The following is a 19,152-nucleotide window of genomic DNA, read 5'->3' on the forward strand; positions in this document are numbered from 1 at the left end:
TTCTTTTTTTTTAAATTTTATTTAAAAGGGAAAAGAGAAAAAACAAAACAAAACAAAGTGGTGTAAGGGTACAAGTAATACAGAACTACAAAAAAACAAAAAACTAAGAAATCACCAGTCAATATATTACACATTATCATCCTAGAGATAGTTGCTCAAGTCACAGTATCAAAGCACACAAAGTGAACATTCAAACAGAGAGACTGCAAACAGTTGTGTTCAATGATCCAACCAAAAACATTAATATGGTCAGCTATTTAACACCCCTAAACACACTTGCAGTTGTATCCTTTAGAGCACTTTTTTTCCCTCTCTTTTTTACAACAAAATTTACACATTTTGGGTTTTATTACTCCTTAGTTCTTATTACTTTTTTTTTTGGAAGAGAATACAGTCAAATATGGCAAAACAAAGCTGTCAGTCAAAACCAAGGATAGACATAGCACATGATGTAAAAACAGAGTACAAGGTTATCAACAGTGATTACCATAATGCCTCTTGCTTCCTTAAAAAGAATTGTCTATCTCATTAGGTATTATAAAGTTGAACAAAACAGTAGAGAACAAGACCAATAAAACTTAAACATTGTAAACATTACAGGACTTCCAAAGGAGATAATAGTCAAACCAGAATGGGCATCATAGTGAATCTTATTGCCTTCAAAGTAGTTGCCTATACCCTCAAACTTGATACTATCATACAGCATTCAGCTATTCTTACACCAGTGCCCCGTTCATTTTCTTTTTAACATCACACTCTTCCTCCCTGTGTATTAACTGCTTCCTGTTCCTGAAGATCTACAAGTAAGTACTGTGTCTTGACTATTGTCCCCTCGGTGTCTAGCAGGCCTAGTTTACATGTGCTTGTGTAAACATCACTTGTCTCAGTCAACAAGTGATGAAGAACTATCAAGAGGTGATGTCGTGCATGACTGTAATCCCAGGACTTGGGAGACTGAGGCAAGAGGATTCAAAGTTTGATGTTAGCCTGGCTACATAGCAAGATCGTCTTTAAAAGCACACAAACCAAAACCACAACACCCCAAACAGGTGGGGATGGGCTGGGCTTCTATCTTGACCAGTTTTTGGCTTCGTGCAAATGGGTTAAGCCTGTCTGCAGGTGTCCAACGGGAAACTGAAGGCAAGATAAAGCTTGCCATCTCTGCCTTCACTTTATATGTCTTTTAGCATGTGTTATAACAATTCCATGTACCTTGATTAAAGTTTGGACTCATGAATCTTCCAACATACTAAATATGAAACTTAAAATTTTTCCTCAGATCGCTTCTCAGCTCTGAATACAAGCATCTTAGTTACTGAAGGAGCAGTTATTAGTCTTAAATTTACATGACCCACCTCATCCCCTTCAAAACTTGAGTGTTATCAGCCTCTAAGGTTCATATGTCTAGGTTCATGTAGAGAGGCCACACTGACTCCATTTTTCCTGGACACATCTGGTTGACAGTGTCTTGGTAGAAGGTGCAGGCCTTGAAACATTCTGCCACCCCAAGATAAAATCATGAGGTGCCAAAAGGACAAGAAGCAAACAAGTTATATAATCTAAGCATGTGCAGTAAGAGTTTCTTTGTTCTTTATCTCAATAAAAGCTGTTTGTTTTTGGCTGGGTGGCAGCCATTTTGCTGACCCTTGGTGTGTGTGTTCCTTTATTTTCCCTTTGCTTGCAGAACCCCTACAAGTTCACTTGCTTGGTGCTGACCAAATCAAAGGAGGCCAGTTATTTTGATAAAAAGGAAATAGGATTTATACAAAGCTAGTTCCAAGGAGATGGAGGAGTCCCTTAGGCTCAAATCACCACCTTCCCATGAACAGGTGGGTAAGGGTCTTCTATTGTTAGGAACAGAGAGGAGGTGGAGCACAGGCAATGCAGATCTCCATGCCTGCTTTATCATTTCCAACCACTGGGGCTCTGCTTTCTGGGGCTGGTGTCTGTATATTCTGTCATTTTATCTGGATTGAGGGAAGGAGGGGGTGTTGGTTTGGTAGAAGGAATTTTGGAAAACTTACTTATTTTTACCAGAAAAAAAAATCTAACTTTTAAAGTTTCATTTTTCAGTGCCAGTTACATGAGGACAGTAACACTGGAAGGAACATTCACTTGCCAGTATTTTTTTTTTTTTTTTTGGTACCGGGGTTCGAACTCACGACCTTGCACTTATGCCACTAAGCTAAATCCCCACCACACCCTTTTTTTTTTTTTTTTTTTTTTTTTTTTTTGAGCCAGCATCTTGTTGTGTAGTTTCGACTGGCCTTGAACTCAAGGTGATCCGCCGGCCTCATTGGGCCATGCCCGACTTCACTTGCCAGTTTTCATAACTTCCTCATTCAAACTCCTTGGAAACAAACTCTCATGGGAACAGTTACTTTACCCCATAAAGATCTCCGGTCATCTTCACAGAACCAGTTCGAGAAAACAGTGAGACTGCGGCTTGACCAGGGTTATCTACCCCGACAGCCTTGCAAATTCTTTGCCCTTGTCTTTGTTCTTTTCTAAGTTTCGGTCTGCATCTCAGAGAAGGGACCGTGAACCTTTTATCGGTCCTTCCCAACGTAGGCCAAACTGATTAAAGCTCCTTTTCTGCCTAACGGTAATGCTCAACTCCTTGGCTAGCGTTTTAGGACGGGTGGCCGAAAATGATCTGTTGGGACCCCTGAAACCCAGTATTTGGTCTTGAAAGTTCGGTAACAAGCCCTCTAAGCCTCGGTTACCAAATCTACAGACGAGGGATGAGAACATACTCCACAGCGCAAAAAGCCTATCCTGTAGAGCTTCAAGAAACAGACAATTCCTTTCCCCTACGGCAGCACCCTCGCGGATCTCACTTCCCCTCTTCTGTATCACCCACCGGCCCGCACAGGTCGTTTCCAGCGGGTGCTCGTGGAGGTGTAAATCTCCGCAACGCAAGTACAACGCAGGCGCAGTCACTCGCGTCCTGCGGCGACCTCCAGTGGCCCTGCCTAATCAGGCCGCCTCCTACGTCATTAGCTCAGCGCCAGTGCAACCGAAGGCCCGGGGGCCTATATGGCTCGCGGGCGGTCTCGGGGAGGCCTAGGCGGGCGCCTGCGGAGCAATCGCACGGCTCGGGGGCGGCGCGGAAGCACTGGAGGACTGTGGCGAGGGGCGTGTGGAGCCGTGGAGTAGCGGGGCTGGGCAGCTGGAGCGGCTGCCCGGAGTTCCAGCCGGGTACAGCGCGGGCGGGTGGCCGGCGCGGCTGCCCGGCGCGGGTGTCCCGGCGATGTGTGGCGCTGAAGCGGCGGCCGGAGCAGTAGTGGCGGCGGGGGCGGCGGCGGGCTCGGCTTCGGCTTCACGACGGTGTCGGCGTCGGAGGCGGAAGCGCAGAATACTTCTCAGGCCCTGGCGAGCCCGGGTCTAAGTGGCGGCCCAGCGGGGCCCCCGCACAAGCCTCCGGGCCGAGGCCCTCCCCGCCTCGCCCTGCCGCGGGAGCCTGCCTCCCCGGCCGGGGATGAGGCCGGGAGGCGACCGCGCGGGGTCCAGCACAAAGGTTTGTCCCCAGGGGCTGCCGCCGCCGCCGCCTCCGCCGCCGGCTTAGAGCCGCCCCCCGAAGCCGATCTGGCGCCGGGGCCCTCTTCCCCGCCTGTCGCTAGTGGCGGCTGCTGCCCGTCTTCCCGAGGTCCAGGGGCCCGTTCTCCGAGCCCTTTGCCCCCTCGGCTGCTAGGGGACCGTGCAGCTGCACAACCTGCGGCGCTCTTGGCTGTAGGGGCCTCGCGGAGCATGTCGGAGGAGAACGACATGGACAAAGCCATCAAGGTAAGGGGAGAATGTCACCGTCTCTCCTGCTTTGTCCTATCTCGTTCCTCCGGGCTGCAGCCTCAGAATACGAGAAAAATTGGACCGAGAAGTTCCAGCACACCTGCGTTTCGTTCTCCGGGATTCCAAAGACCCAGTTTCGAAAGGGTTGGTGTGTGTCTGTGTGTGTGTGTCTGTGTGTGTGTGTGCGTGTGTGTGCGCGCGTCTGTGTGTGCCTGTGTAGTGACCGACGCTTTCTCGCTCTCCTGTTTATTCTGATTTGCGCTCATAGCTGGAACGAACGTGAGTGGTGTTAATACACCTGCTAAGAATGGACGAAGAGGGCCAACTACTCAAAGGTTTCCATTGCTCCGCAAGTGCCTCCAGTACTTGCCTAGGACAGTCTGCTGCAGCAGCATTTCCAACAGTGGCTTTACCCATCCCTACCAATGTATTTGAACCATCAACTGCCTGGAAATCCGCAGTTTCAGGAGAACGTGTCGTTTGGAGAATGTTGTTCTTTCTTGTGTTCTTTTCTCTGTCCTCTTTGGGAGCATTGAGTATATGCAGGAAGAGCTGAGTGTCTTGTGATTTACTGATCCAAGAGAAAAGCAAATATATGTGTTCAGAATGACCCAAATAAAATGACGTCTTCTAAAACCTATTTTTAACTTCCTTTTAACTAATTTTGTACAGTGAGTTATCTAGCTTGCTAACTGTAGCTACAAAATTAGAATTATGTATTTTCAACACTGAATTTTAACATTTGAGGTATTAATTACTTATTTTACAGTGTTAAATGAACGCATTGCATTTAAGAATTTCATTTTCCCTTGATGGACAAGTATCTGTTGGCAGCTTGGGCTTATTTTCCTCTTCAAGATACTTCACTGTACAATCACTATTATGAATAACTAAGAGCTTACACTTGTAACAGGTTTTGAGGTGGTATATTATAGTTACAAAAATTCCAAAGAAAGTTAGCATTTTAAAGTTGGCATCACCATAAAACATACACAGTAAGAAAGGGTGTGTGTGTGTGTGTGTGTGTGTGTGTGTATGTGTGTCTAAGTCCTGGGTATTGAACCACAGTTTTGCACATACCAGATAAGCCCTCTGTCACTAAGCTACATCCCCAGTAGGAAGATCAAGTTTTTTGTTTTTTGTTTAATTTTTTTTGTCTTTTTCATTTTTATCGGTACCGGGGATTGAACTCATGACCGCCTGCTTGCAAGGCAGGTGCTTATGCCACTGAGCTAAATCCCCAGCCCCAAGATCAAGTTTTAAATAACAAATATAAAGGTTCTTTGGCATGTGCATTTTTTTCTTTTTAGATTTTATCATAATCTGCTGCTTGAAGTTATATGAATATGAATCAGAGCTTATGTGGCAGATTTTTAAGTTCAGGTATCTGATTCATGACAGGTGCCCTTTTAGGCACAAGTGGTGAAAAAGTGAGAGATGGTGGAATTAGGTAATAAACATTGCCAGGTGATTATAAATTAATACAGAAAGGGTGAGTACTGGTATTTTAACTAGGGTAGTCAGAGAAGTTCTAAGAAGATGACATTGGTGTAGGGCTGTGAAGGACAGGAGGGGGCAAGCCACCACTGTCTGAAGAATTTTGTAGGCAGTCGGTAAAGCAACTATAAAGGCTCTGAAAACAAAGCAAACCTAGTATAATGTAGAAAGAGCAAGATGGTTGGAACACAGTGGGTCAAGGTGAATAATATTAAAGAGAAATAATGGACAACAGCATTTAGGAGCTTGTAGGTCCTTAGAAGGGAGAGCAGTGGGAGAGCTGGGCGGAAGAGGGGCATAGTTACAGTGAACAAAAATGCAAATTAGGAGGTGATTTTAGTGGTTAATAGTTTCTCAGTGAACTCATGGGCTTGAAATCTCAACCTTAGCTGCACATAGTTGTGCATGCCTGCATTCCAGTACTTGGGAGGCTGCAGGAGAACAATCATCACAAGTTTGAGTCCAGCCTGGGCTACACAGTTCAAAGCTAGCCAAACTACATAAGAAGACCCTGTTTTGGAAAAAAAACTCAACCAACCAATCAACTAGCCAAAAAAAACAAACAAAACAAAACAAAACAAAACAAAAACCCAAAAAAAGAAAAACCTCTCAGCCTTGCCATTTATTCTGTCCTTATGTAAATTACTTTACTTCTCCATTCCTTAGTTTTCTATCTATGAAAGGAAATAAGAGGATTACCCCATAGTATTTTTTTTTTTTTTCTTGAGACAAGGTTTTACTATGCATGCAGTGCAGGCAGGTTTTGAACTCACTTTGCTGCATAGGCAGTGATCCTCTTGCCTCAGCCTCCCAAGTACTGGGATGGATTTTTTTTGTCTTACTGAGTTTTAAGAATTCTTTGTAAACTCTGAATAAAAGTCACTTAACAGAAGCATGATTGGCACATACATCTGTGGCTTACGTTACCACTTTTTTGTTTTTTGATCCTGATCTCCCAGTACTTCTGCCTTAGCCTTATCTTTTTTTTTTTTTTTTTTTTTTTGGTGCTGGGATTGAACCCAGGACCTTTCCTTTTTTTTTTTTTTTGCTACCAGGGAGCGACCTCACACTTCCCAGGCAGGTGCTTATGCTGCTGAGCTAAGTCTCCATCCCAAAATTTCTATGAGGGCTGAAGATTATATGTTTGAACTGATAGTTCATCTTTTTTTTTTTGGTACTAGGAATTGGGGAATTGAACTCAGGAGCTTGTGTTTGCCAGGGAGACAATTACGTACTGTCTCCCAGGAGCTATATCCCAGGACCTAAGGGCCTTTCCTTCTCCATCTGCTACCCTTTTGGTCTTTGAGGTAAGGTCTTGCTAATTTGCCCAAGTGGGACTCTAACTTGGAATTCTTCTGACTCAGCCTCCCTCCCAGGTACTGGGATTACAAGTGTGTGCCGCTGCACTGGGTTAGTTACTACGTTTTTTTTTTTAATATTACCACTTTTTAATATTGTCTTTTGAAGAGCAAATTTCTATAAATTTCACTTAGCATATTTTCTTCTTGTGTGCATTTGTGCACTTTTCTAGCTAGTTAGGAAATCTTTGCTTAGTCCCAGGTCATTCGATCTCTTTTTTCTCTGTTTGTCTGTCTGCTTCTTACTCTCTCTCACTGGGTTCTGAACCCTGGGCTTCATGCAGGTTAGGAAGCACTGAGCTATACTCATAGCTCTATCTGCCAAACTTTTTTTTTTTTTAAACGTGGATATCTGGTTATTCCAGGAACATCTGTTAAAAGACTGTCTTTTGCACATAGAATTAGTTTTGGCATTTTTGCTAACAACCAGTTTATTTTATTTTTTCTCAATTCTGTTTCATTGATCAGTATGACTGTCCTGCCAATACCACATTTGGTTACCAAAAACATTATAGTAAGTTTTCAAACTGGGTAGTGTGAGTAGCAGTTTGACATTATTTTCAAACTGTGTAGGCTATTGGGTTTTTTGGTATTTCTAAATAAGTTTTAGTAGCAATTTGTCAATTTCTCCCCCAAAAGTCCAATGGTCTTGGTATGGTCGTGCATGCCTGTAATCTCAGGTGTACTTGATAGTTGAAGCAAGAGGATTGTAAATTCGAGGCTAGCCTGGGGAATTTAGGATACTCTGTCTCAAGAAAGGGGACTGAAGGGGGCTGGGGATTTAGCTCAGCGGCATAAGCGCCTGCCTTGCAAGCAGGCAGCCATGAGTTCGATCCCTGGTACCGATAAAAAAAAAAAAAAAAAAAAAAAAAAGAAAGGGGACTGAAGATGTAGGTCATTGGTAGAGCATCCCTAGATTGTGTTTTCAGTACTGCCAGAACAAAACAAAAAGCAAGCAAAACTCATCCTGGGATTTGATGGAGATGACACTGACTTTATAGGCCAGTTTGGGGACAGTTGCCATTTTACTAATACTATCTTAAAAAAAAAAAAACAACCCCAAGACTATCTTAGTGCATCTTTGAGGATCTACAGGGAAGATATTCATTTAAAATGCAGTAAAACTGAGCTCAATGATGAAGCACTTGCCTAGCATGTATAAGGCCCTGAGGTCAGTCCCCAGCACAGTAAGTAAGTAAAACCCAGTTACTATTAAATACTTCTTTGCTGCAGTAGTCAGGTATATTTTTCTGACATTCTCAAAAGATTGGTCACATATATGCTGCTGTTCTGTAAAGGCCAATATACTTGGATGTTATTCAGATTATGGGGATGCGAAAACAAGTTGTTAATTTTTAATTGGGGAATCATTTTCTCCCTCTACTTATTTTAATAGGAAACCTCCATTTTAGAAGAATACAGTATCAACTGGACTCAGAAGCTGGGAGCTGGAATTAGTGGTCCAGTTAGGTAAGAGACCCATATGAGAACTGTAACAAAATTGCTCTGAGACAAACCATTGGAGATGTATTTTGAATTAGAGGCATCAACAGTTGAATTAGAAGTATGACACATTTGAGACATTGCTGTAATTTTTTTCTTTTCTGAGTAATGTTCCATTGTAAAAAAATGTGGTATTTTAATTTTTATTTATTTATTTGTTTATTTGTTTATTTATTTATTTATTTATTTTTTATTGGTACTGGGGATCGAACTCATGACCACGTGCTTGCAAGGCAGGCGCTTATGCCGCTGAGCTAAATCCCCAGCCCTAGAAATTGCTGTAATTTAATACGTAGAAATTTTTTTTTTTTTTTGTTTTTGTTTTGGTGCTGGGAATTGAACCCAAGACCTCATGCCTTCTAAGCATATGCTCTGCCACTGAATTACACACCCCTGACTCCTACTAGAGTTTTTATGTTAGGTTTTTTTTTTTTTTTAAGTTTTTTTCTTATATATCCCTGACCATAGCTAAGTGATCAAGTATATGACTTATTTAAAATGTTGAAGCTACCATGAGAGTTTTCTTTAGCCAGCAGAGGCTGTTTCTTCATTGGCTTGTTGTGAGTTCCTGTCACCTACTCAGGAGCAGAGACCTGAGCATGGATAGCTGGGAAGAGGAGTGAGATGCTTCTCTGCCTTACCATCTGCTGCCCAAGGGGCAGGTTTGTTCTAAGGCACCTGGATGTATCTTTGATTAGAAGTATAGTTCTCAAGGAACAGACTTCTGCAATTAACTTTCACTAATTAATTTTCATAGATGATTGCTGATTAATTTTTTCCCTCCAAATCTAGAGTCTGTGTGAAGAAATCTACCCAAGAACGGTTTGCACTAAAAATTCTTCTTGATCGTCCAAAAGCTAGAAACGAGGTATTGTTCTTTATTGCCTTATCTTGTCTATATTTGAAATGTGTAAGACTTTTCTTTTTAAGGCAGATTCCTAGAGAGAATACAGACATGCATAAATAATTTTATGCATATACTTTCCCCTTGTCTCTATTCATGTTTTCATTACAGAGTAGTGCTACATCTTCACCATGGAACTATTAGTTAGTTAGTAGGGTCTTGTTTCCTTCTTGGACCCTTACATACGCAAATTTACTTCTTTTTTTGCTTATTGAAAATGGTGCTCGAAGGGTAGAGGTAAAATATGACCCAGTATTTTAGGGGAGCCCAGATAAATGTTTTTTAAAAAGTGATGCTGCAGGAGGATTCTTCAAGAATGCATTTCTAGTTATTAAAAATACACATTTTTAAAAAATTATCTGGATGGGGTGATAACATGCTATTAACATATGTAATGAAGGACTTACTTTTATTTCTTGGAGACAGAATCTTTCTGTGTAGTGCAGCCTAGCCTGAACTCAAACTCACTGTGTGAAGCCCAGGCTGGCCTCGAATGTAAGGTGATCATTTTGCCTCAGCCTCCCAAGTCCTGGGATTACAGGCATGCTCCACCGTGCCTGGCTGAAGGACTTACTCTTTTTTTTAGAAGCAGAACAAAGTTATTTGCCAATATTTTCATTTGGCAGTAGATAGAACAGTAGAAAGCAAATTTGTTGGTGAGGTTTTCTTTGTGGAAAGAGTGTCAAGGAGGTAATTGCTGTATGAAAATACTGGTTTTTCAAAATACCGTTTTAGAGATACGGCTTTTTCCTGAAGTAAGCTTTTATCACTTGCATCTAGTGTGGTCAGTTTTTGGTGGGAGAAAAAATGTTTGCCTCCCCTTTGCACAGAAACCTTTCCTTTGTTCTCTTTAAGGTACGTCTGCACATGATGTGTGCCACACACCCAAATATAGTTCAGATTATTGAAGTGTTTGCTAACAGTGTACAGTTTCCTCATGAGTCCAGTCCCAGGTAAGGCTACACAGGATCACCCCAGCATCTGTGTACATAGGCCACAGCGTAGCACAGTCTTCCTCTTCTGTCTTTTCCCTTTGCCTTCTTCCTATCCTTCTCTTTCCTACCTCCTCTCCTTCCCCTCTCCCTCTGTACAGAATCTGAATTTTTTGGAAAATTTGAGATCTTTGTAAAAGCATAGAATCATAGAAATATTGGTTATTTTGATTACTTTTTCTCTTGATAAAAACATTACAGCTGGTTGTGGTGGTACATGCCTATAATCCCAGTTCTTGGGAGGCTGGGGCAGAAGGCTCCTTGCCAAGTTCAAGGCCAGCCTGGGCTACACAGTGAGTTTAAGGCCAGCCTGAACTGTCTAGTGAGACCTTGTCTCAAAAAGATAAAAAGAAAAAGAAAAAAAACAGATTCTATCTCAAATTAGTCAAAGGGGTGTTATTCTATGCAAAGTCTTAAAGCTCTGTTACTTAGTCTGACTTTCCTTTGGAAGGAAGAAATCAGCATTATTCTTTTAGCTGCCAATGTTTTGAAAGCATGTTGGGTGGCAATCTTGAGTCTCCTCTAGGGAATTCATTGGGCTGATTGAGATGTAAAGTCATCATCACTGCAATGTGATAGGCACCAAGGAGAGACAGCCATAAAATAGTCTGAGCTTTACAGAGCAGGGGAGCTACCTGCTTGGGAGGTGAGGTGTTTCACATCTACATGAAGGAAGACTAGCCCTTAAAAGGAGGGTAGGAATTTTATAGTTGGAAAAAAATGGAATTTTAAAAACAGGAATCCATGATTATTTTTCACTTTGCTCTGTTGGTGAAAGCATTTGGATGGAATCTGGAAGCATTTTATCAAAGAATGATAGCCAAAAATTCGTGGACCTTTTTTTTTTTTTTTTTGGAATGTGAGAATTTTTGTTCTTATTTAGTAGCTACATTACGCTGGTTACACACTTTGTAGATGAGATCTCTATAGTTTAGTTTTGTATTTCAGGATTTTTTTTTTTAACTTAACAAAATCAAATGCTTTCAAACAGGGCTCGACTCTTAATTGTAATGGAGATGATGGAAGGGGGAGAGCTATTTCACAGAATCAGCCAGCACCGGCACTTTACAGAGAAGCAAGCCAGCCAAGTAACAAAGCAGGCAAGTTAACCCCGGGTACCAATCAAACTACCAACTATGTTGGTTAACAAGTGCAATTTCATTAGGGGGAATAAAAGAAACTTGAAAGAAAAGCTCTATTTGACTTCTCATTGCCTGCTTTGTTATGTAATCAGAAAGAATGTCTTAACAGGACAAATGTCATCCCTTTTATATTTTGGAGGGGGGAGGACTGTATTCTTAATTCATTGTCAACTGTTTCCTGGTAAGATTTAAATAAATACTGAAAGGAAGATAAGACTCTCCATATCTTTGATATGCTGCTTCTAAGCACCGTAATTGGACTTTGAGATAAAATGCTGTTGATACCATCTGAAAAATTGTATGGAACAAAAATATGTTCTGTGAGAGTTTATATAAGATGCTTCTTGCATGAATCACATCATTTCTGCAGATTTTAATAGTATTCTAGGATCTCTGTAATTCTGGGTTATTCCTAGTTATACCTTGAATCGCATTTTATTGCTGTAGAAATGATTGTTATGTAAATTCAATGCTAGCAATCCAACTGGTGCTAACCTCTTATAAAGGTGAGACACTAAAGCCTCAAGACCTGTGTTCAGACCGAGCAAGCAGAATGAAGAAAAGCAGGAAGGACAGCCCAATTAGGTCCTAATAAACTTCCCAAATTTTCCATAAGCATTTTCCAAGCATTTTTGGATGGCTCCTTCCTGATTAATTACAGATGAATGAATATTTGAATTGCTGAGAAAATTCCATACTGAGTATTAAAGAACAGTAGGATCTATCCTATTTGATTTTTTAAGTTACGTTTTTCATTTTTCATATATTAGGACTAAAGGATAAGCTCTGATAATCTTTTTTTTTCTTTTTCCTTTTTATCGGTACCAGGGATTGAACTCACGCCTGCTTGCAAGGCAGGCGCTTATGCCGCTGAGCTAAATCCCCAGCCCCCAAGCTCTGATAATCTTCTATAAAACAAAAACCCCTCAAGTCCATACAAACAGGCAGCACTGTCAGCAAGTAAGGTGAACAAACCAGAACAGTAGTTGGAAAACTCAGCTCACCTGGTTTGAAGGCGGTCTGCCACTCAGTTCCTTAGCAAGTGCAGTTCTCTTCCAGCACACCTGGCAGTCCTGCTGCTGCCCTGCTGGGAGACACATGCCTGCTGAAGACTGCCCAGCTGAGCAGTTTCACTTCAGTGCCTCTCACATGTCCAAGAATGAAAGTGGGAGCCTTTCATTCTTCCCATTCGTTACAGGGTGTAATCATCAGTTTATTCTGACAGAATTGTTTTACTGTCATATTTTCTTTTTGTTTAACAAGATTTAGGTTTTAGTCAAACTATGCTCTTATTTCTTGGTGCCCAAGTCTGTCTTAATTTCTGCTTTGAAATTGAAACTGACCAAGGTTTTGATTGATTTAATGAATTTTTTTCTTAACCATCCCGAACTTTCTACAAAGGAATATTAAATAAATATTGCTCTTTCTTAAGAGGCTTTTGCTCCACTGTGTCCTTTTTCAGATAGCTTTGGCTCTACAGCACTGTCATTCATTAAACATTGCACACAGAGATCTCAAGCCTGAAAATCTGCTTTTCAAGGATAACTCTTTGGTGAGAAAAGTTGCTTTTCTGCATTTTAGTACTGCTAGCTGTAGTCTTAACACAGCTCAGAAGTGGATATGTATGTGTTTGGGATGTTCCAAGTCCATGGAGAAAGAGGCATTAGGCACGTGGCTTATTTCTTTCCACCTCTCCTTTCTAAAGGCTCAGAGAAACTGTAACTCACTCTTGGCATTAATAATTTTAGATGACAACTCATGTATATTTATGGGACTCATGCTTATAAATATTTAGTGGACCTTTGGGAAGGAGTAGGAATCTATATACTGTTACGTTATTTTGAAACTTAACAGTTTCAAATAAAGTAGCACCCAGGATTGGTGAAAGGTGATTGGTCCATCGAGTGAGGGGGCAGAAGGCTAAGACCTTGATTTTACAGCCGATTTTATGTTATAAAGCTAGGCTAAATGAATGGGTAGAAATTCCTTTTTCCTATGTTACTAAAAACCATTGTTCAGCACGAACCGTTGTCTTGAGGCCTGACAACATACTATTCATAGGCTCAGATCTCAGCCAGAGGCTTGTGGGAGCTCAGAGTAGTTTGTTGTACACCTGGACTTTCCTTTAATGTTTACCAACAACTCTGGAGCAGTGACTCCCATTTGTTTTGTTTAGGATGCTCCGGTGAAGTTGTGTGACTTTGGGTTTGCTAAAATTGACCAAGGTGACTTGATGACACCCCAGTTCACTCCTTATTATGTAGCACCTCAGGTAAGCATGTGCTTTCTTTCTGCTAAAGTGTATTATCAAGCTTCCATTCTAGATTAATGTTCTTTCTATTCTGCCATGCAAGTAGGCATATATCATAGATGGGAGAGGGCTTTCTCATCTTAAGAAAGCTACTGATTGCTTCATTTTGTATAGATATCCTGTTCTTTTAAAATTGGATTTTATTATGAATAGAGGTATGATTTAAATACAGTAAAATACTGTAGTCTCCTCTTATCTGTGGGGGATACATTCCAGGACCCCCAGTGGTTGCCTGAAGTCACAGAAAGTACCAAATCCTAGGTGTATCATATTTTTTTTCCTATGCATACATGTCTGTGATAAACTGTCACCTTTTCACTTAAAGAAAGGAAGAGGTTTTTTGTGAGGGCGGCTGCTGAGGACTGAACCCAGGGCCTTTGCACAAATCTAAGTTCCTGGCCCTTTTAAAAGAAAAAAAAAAATTTTTTTTAAATTTTGAGGCAGGACTCCATTAAATTGCTAATTCACCCAAGTTGAGTATGAACTTTCTTTTTTGGTACTGGGAATTGAACCTAGAACCTTGTGCTTGCCAGGCAGGTGCTTGTGCTGCTGAGCTATATCCCCAGCCCTGAGCTTGAAGTTTTAATGCCCCTGCCTTAACCTTCCAGAGGGCTGGGATTATAGATGTGCACCACTGTGGCTGGTAAAGGATCCTCTTTATGGCTTTTCTTTGGCATGTCTGAATTGTCCACATCATTACTTTTATGCTTTGGGCTGTTATTAAGTAAACTAGAGGTTACTTGAACACAAGCAGTGTATTACTGATACAGTTAATGTGATAATCAAGCTTGGTACTAAGTGACTAATAGGTGGGTAGCTGATGTGGTGTGGATATTGTGGATAAAGAAATGATTCAAGAGCTAGGGGTAATTGAATAGGATGGTATAAGATCGTGAATGATTTCATTTTGCTGCTCAGAATGTCACACAATTTAAAACTCATGAATTATTTCCGGGATTTTCCATTTAATATTTTTGACTGGTTGTTGGAAAGTATGAGATCACAGATATACTTCCCCCATAAAAACTCCATAGATGAGGGAGACTACTGTATTCCTACTTGTGGTGCACTCGGATAAGGCTTAAGAAACATGGGACCACCTCCACAGTGAAGACACAGAACACTGCTGTTGCTTCTCAAGCTGCCTTGTTGCTGTCTGCTCCCCTGCTAACCTCTGGTCCCAGGCAACGACTGATAAGATGCTTTCTGTTGGGCTGGGGATTCAGCTCAGCGGCATAAGCGCCTGCTTTGCAAGCACATGGTCGTGAGTTCGATCCCCAGTACTGATAAAAAAATAAAAAAAGATGCTTTCTGTTATTAATTTTGCTTCTTATCAAATTCATAAAAATAGAATCATGGACATTTTATGTTTCATTTCTTTTGATCAGCATGTTTATCTGTGTTGCTGCAATTATCAGTAATCCTTTTATTACTCAACAGTATTCTGTCACATGGCCAAACTATATATGTTGCACACACTGACTGATGACTATTTTGGGTTGTTTCTTAGTTGGGGTATTGTGAATAAAAATACTAGCAACATTCATTTACAGAGTTTTGGAGGCCATAGTTTCTGTCTCAAAAAAAGTACCTTTTTCTAAAATAGTGTTACCATTTTATGGTTTTACAAGCAATGTGTAAGAGTTCCAGTTGCTTCACATTGTTATACTCCATGTTTGTCAGTATTTGTAATTTCATCATTCTGGTTGGTGCTTGCACTTCTTTAGTGACTAAGGATATTTGCTTTTTTGTCTTTTTTATATTTTCTTTGCTGAAGTGTCTGGTTAAACCTTTTCCCTATTTTTATCATTACTATTTTTCAGTTTATTATTTTTTTTTCCACTAAGACAGGGTTGTGCTATGAAGTCCATGCTGGCCTTGAACTTACTGTGTAGCCCAGCCTGACCTTGAACTCATAGTGATCTTTCTGCCTTCTGAGTGCTAGAATTATAGGCATGTACCATCTTGCCCCACGTTTTCCCTATTTTTTAAAATTTTTGGTATTGGGGATTAAATTCTCAGCCTTTCACTTGCCAAGCAGGTGCTGTGCTGCTGAGCTATACGCCTGGCCCATTTCCCTATTTTTAAATTGTTTACTTATTTTTAATTTCACAATTCTTTATATATTTTGGATATAAGTCCTTTATCAGATATATGCTTTGCAGAGATTTTCTTCTAGTCTTTGGCTTTTCATTTTTAAAAATTTTTTCCTTTTTCATTGGTATATTTTGGATGTACATGATGATAACATTCATAACAGGGATTTTGTAACTGTACATGATATATCTTCATCCCTTTTTATCCCATTCCCCTCCCCTCCCTTTAACCCCTCTTTCTCTCCTTATTTACAAAAGCTTTGTTTCCATTTTTTCCTTCTATTTCTTTTTCTTGTCCCTTCCATCCCCTTCCCTCTTCCTAGTTCCCCTTCTCATTTTATATTTTCTTCCTATTCTCAATATCTGTTGTACATTTTGGGCCTTATTACACTTTTGTTTTCTCACACCAGAGAAACAATATATTTACACCTGTGTTTCGGACTTATTCACTGAGGAGTATGATCCCAAGGTGTACCCATTCACTTCCAGTTCTCAAGCTCACCCTTTACAGCAGAGCAGTACTCCACTGTATTAAAAACCCACAGATTAAAAAACAAACAAATAAAAACCACATCTTCTTTATCTATTCATTGGTTGATGGTCATCTTGGCTGTTTCTAAGATTTAGCTAATACAAACTATGCCAATGTATACATGGGTATTCATATATTGCTGTGGTATGCTTTTAATTCTTTAGGGAAGATACTGAAAAGGGTGGAGTTTTGGTAGGTATTCTATGTAGAATATCATGTCATCTGCAAATAATAATGAAATTTAACTCTTTCCTATTCACATTCTGTATCATTCCATTTACTTTTTTTTTTTTAATTCATCCATTTAATTTTGCCTTAATTTTGCTGAGGAATATTTGTAGTTTTTTGTGGTTGTTTTTTGTTCCAGGTATCAGGGATCAAACTCAGAACTTTGCACTTGCCAGGCAGGTGCTTATACCACTGAGTTAAATTCCTGTATATTCTTTCTTTTTTTGGTCTTTTTTTTTGAGACAGGGTCTCACTATGCATTTCAGGCTGGCCTTGAACTCACTTTGTAGCTCAGGCTAGTCTCAAACTTACAACTACCCTCCTGCCTCAGCCTCCCAAGTGCTGGAATTACAGACATATACCACTATACCTGGCTTGTATAGTTTTTAATGTACAGGTCTTTAACAACTTTTGTTAGATTTAGTCTCAATGTTTAGTAATTTTATGGTGTTGCAAATGATATTTTTCAAGTTAATTAATTTACTTCGTTCTTCTTATGTTACAAACTCTATGTTGTGGTCACAGCTGGTATCAGGGTCCTCTGCATGGAGATTCTGGTATCTTTTCCAGATGTTCAGTGAATTTCTGTTGATAGCTGTATTCTTTGAGTAAGCACTGAAAGTAGCCTTGTCAAGGTTCCCCACGTAGCGGTGCAGCTCCTGGCTAAAGTGTAGCACTCATCAGCATTTGCCATTGACAGCAGCTTCATGGGCTCAGATAGTACTTGTGGGTCTTAGAGTAAGGATGAAGTTTACCGACACAAGGCCTCAACATCCCAGAACCTTTCATGGAACAGTTTGGGGTTTGCCAGGCTTCCCCTTTTACCTCATAATCTTGCTGCATAGGACAGTAGAGGATTGGCCAGAATGATAGCACCACATTTGTCATATTTCTGTGTAGCACTTAACATCCAAATCGATGTGATGTTAGTGATCTGTAGTCTCTGATGGTGACAGATACTTCGTGTGATTGACAAGTGTGTGTTTGCTGTGCACAGGCATAAAGAATATTCCTGGGGAAAAAAGTCAGTGATCTCAGACTCCTTCATAGGTAGGGAAAAGAGGTAAATCTCCTTTTTGGGGATAAGAGGACTTGATCTTTAGAGTTTTTTCTTTTCTTTTTTTTTTGGGGGGGTGGGCAATGGGCAATCAGTCGAACTTGGGACCTCATACTTGCCAGGCAGAAGCTGTGTCACTGAGCCATATTCCTGGCCCAATCTTTATATTCTTGACCTGGGAAAGTCCATCTTTGATTGATAAATTGTGAGGAATAAAGAAGGTTTGTGAAAGTATTGTGTTGATGTGGAATTATTTTTCAATTGTTGGTTGTCATTCTCTTTTCAGCCTTCCAATAGTCTGTCTCAGGATTCAGAATATTGGTGGTATGATTTTCATTAAATTGTTCTTTTTGATTTGACTCTTGGCAGGTACTAGAGGCACAGAGAAGGCATCAGAAGGAGAAATCTGGGATCATACCTACCTCGCCAACACCCTACACTTACAACAAGGTATGTAAAAGATATGTAGCTTCATCCTGAGAGCATAGACCCTCTCTTCTTGTGAGGTGTTTGTAGCGCTCTGAGAATGTGGACAAGTGCAATCTTAATGCTTAATATTCCAGCTCAGAAAGACTTTAAAACAGCCAGATACATCGAAAATTACTTGGAATTTAAGTTTTTGTATGATAAAATAAGAAATATTTTTACCTATTTAACTTTTGGGGGAACCAAGAGTTATAAATAACTTACTAGGTTATTTATTTGGGTAGCGTACAGTCTGCTGACCACATTAAAAGGATATAGCTGGCTTGCTTTTGGAAGTACAGGCCATTTCTAAGTACCAAATGTAGACCATTGTATGGTTATTTGTGGTACCATTTTTTTTATTAGCTCATAAAATACCTAACTTAAAACTCACCTGAGATAGGGGCTGGGGATTTAGCTCAGCAGCATAAGCACCTGCCTTGCAAGCAGACAGTCATGAGTTCGATCCCTGGTACCGATAATAAAAAACTGACCTGAGGAAGAAGGATCACAAGTTCAAGGTCAGCCTGGGCTGCATAACAGGATCCTATCTCAAAACAACAGCAACAAAACAAAGACAGTAAACAAAATCTAGTGTTCAATGCATACAGCATTTGTTCCTAAATGTTGCTTGATACTATCATAGTTTCCTACCTATAGGCCATATATTGAGCATCTCTATTTTAAAGCACGAGAGTTTCATGGTTTAAGGCCTCTGGAAGCAGGACCTGGAGATCAGAAAAAATGATGCCGCTTGGGGACTTGAGGTGATATGGATGGCAGAGAAGGAGCTGAGGATGGTAAACAGGCTGGGAGACCTGCTTTGGCTCCACTATTCTTTTTATTGATTTTTTTATTAATACATGTTTGTAATACATACTGTTAACATTCTTTGTGTGGAGCTGATACGTGTACATAACACATCTGGATTCCTTTTTTCATCTTCTTCCTTCTTTATCTGGCATTGAGGATCAAATCTGAGGCCTTTGTACTGAGTTATCTTCCCAACCCCTTTAAAATTTTTTTAAGATTTTAAGGCAGGGTTTTGCTAAGTTGTCCAGCGCTAGTGTGAATTGAAACCCTTTTTCCTCAGCTCCCAAGGTGCCGGGATTTCAGGCATGATCCGCTATGCCTGGCTTGATTGTAGTCATTTTGAAGAACCCTTTTCTAATTTTGTAATAACATGCATGCATCAGTGTCCACATTCACTGGCGTGATGCCAATACATGGGTGCAAGTGCTTGAGACACTCACTTTTCAGGCTTTCTGAGAGGCACAC

At 40.6% G+C, this 19,152-nt stretch overlaps 2 protein-coding genes across 10 annotated transcripts in view; one reads left to right on the top strand and one right to left on the bottom strand.

Annotated features, from left to right (window-relative positions):
• The window catches only part of Tmem116 (transmembrane protein 116), a 136,572-nt gene continuing 117,420 nt past the window's right edge, over positions 1 to 19,152 (bottom strand). For 2 of the 3 annotated variants that reach the window (XR_010039628.1, XM_063225658.1), the window contains one exon: positions 16,724 to 18,368. Coding sequence is in view for 1 of the 3 variants with exons in the window: in XM_063225658.1 (XP_063081728.1) it covers positions 18,294 to 18,368 (75 nt within the window). In the remaining 2 variants the exon portion in view is untranslated. Of the gene's footprint in view, positions 4,361 to 12,189; positions 14,780 to 16,723; positions 18,369 to 19,152 lie in introns of those variants that run through there. The other variant, XR_010039627.1, reaches the window with a different exon arrangement.
• Positions 3,608 to 19,152, top strand: part of Mapkapk5 (MAPK activated protein kinase 5) — a 25,673-nt gene continuing 10,128 nt past the window's right edge. For 4 of the 7 annotated variants that reach the window (XM_063225651.1, XM_013144823.3, XM_063225653.1 and 1 more), the window contains exons 1-6: positions 3,608 to 3,786; positions 8,041 to 8,114; positions 8,940 to 9,015; positions 12,648 to 12,737; positions 13,362 to 13,457; positions 17,779 to 17,859. In XM_063225651.1, the coding sequence (XP_063081721.1) occupies positions 3,751 to 3,786; positions 8,041 to 8,114; positions 8,940 to 9,015; positions 12,648 to 12,737; positions 13,362 to 13,457; positions 17,779 to 17,859 (453 nt within the window). In that variant the 5' untranslated portion in view covers positions 3,608 to 3,750. Of the gene's footprint in view, positions 3,787 to 8,040; positions 8,115 to 8,939; positions 9,016 to 9,906; positions 10,005 to 11,034; positions 11,144 to 12,647; positions 12,738 to 13,361; positions 13,458 to 17,778; positions 17,860 to 19,152 lie in introns of all 7 variants that reach the window. The other 3 variants (XM_003462944.5, XM_005000480.4, XM_063225655.1) reach the window with 2 other exon arrangements.

Source organism: Cavia porcellus, unplaced genomic scaffold (assembly GCF_034190915.1).
Source record: "Cavia porcellus strain 051 isolate PalLab524CR breed Dunkin Hartley unplaced genomic scaffold, mCavPor4.1 scaffold_16, whole genome shotgun sequence".
In the NCBI taxonomy this organism is placed as follows: domain Eukaryota; kingdom Metazoa; phylum Chordata; class Mammalia; order Rodentia; family Caviidae; genus Cavia; species Cavia porcellus.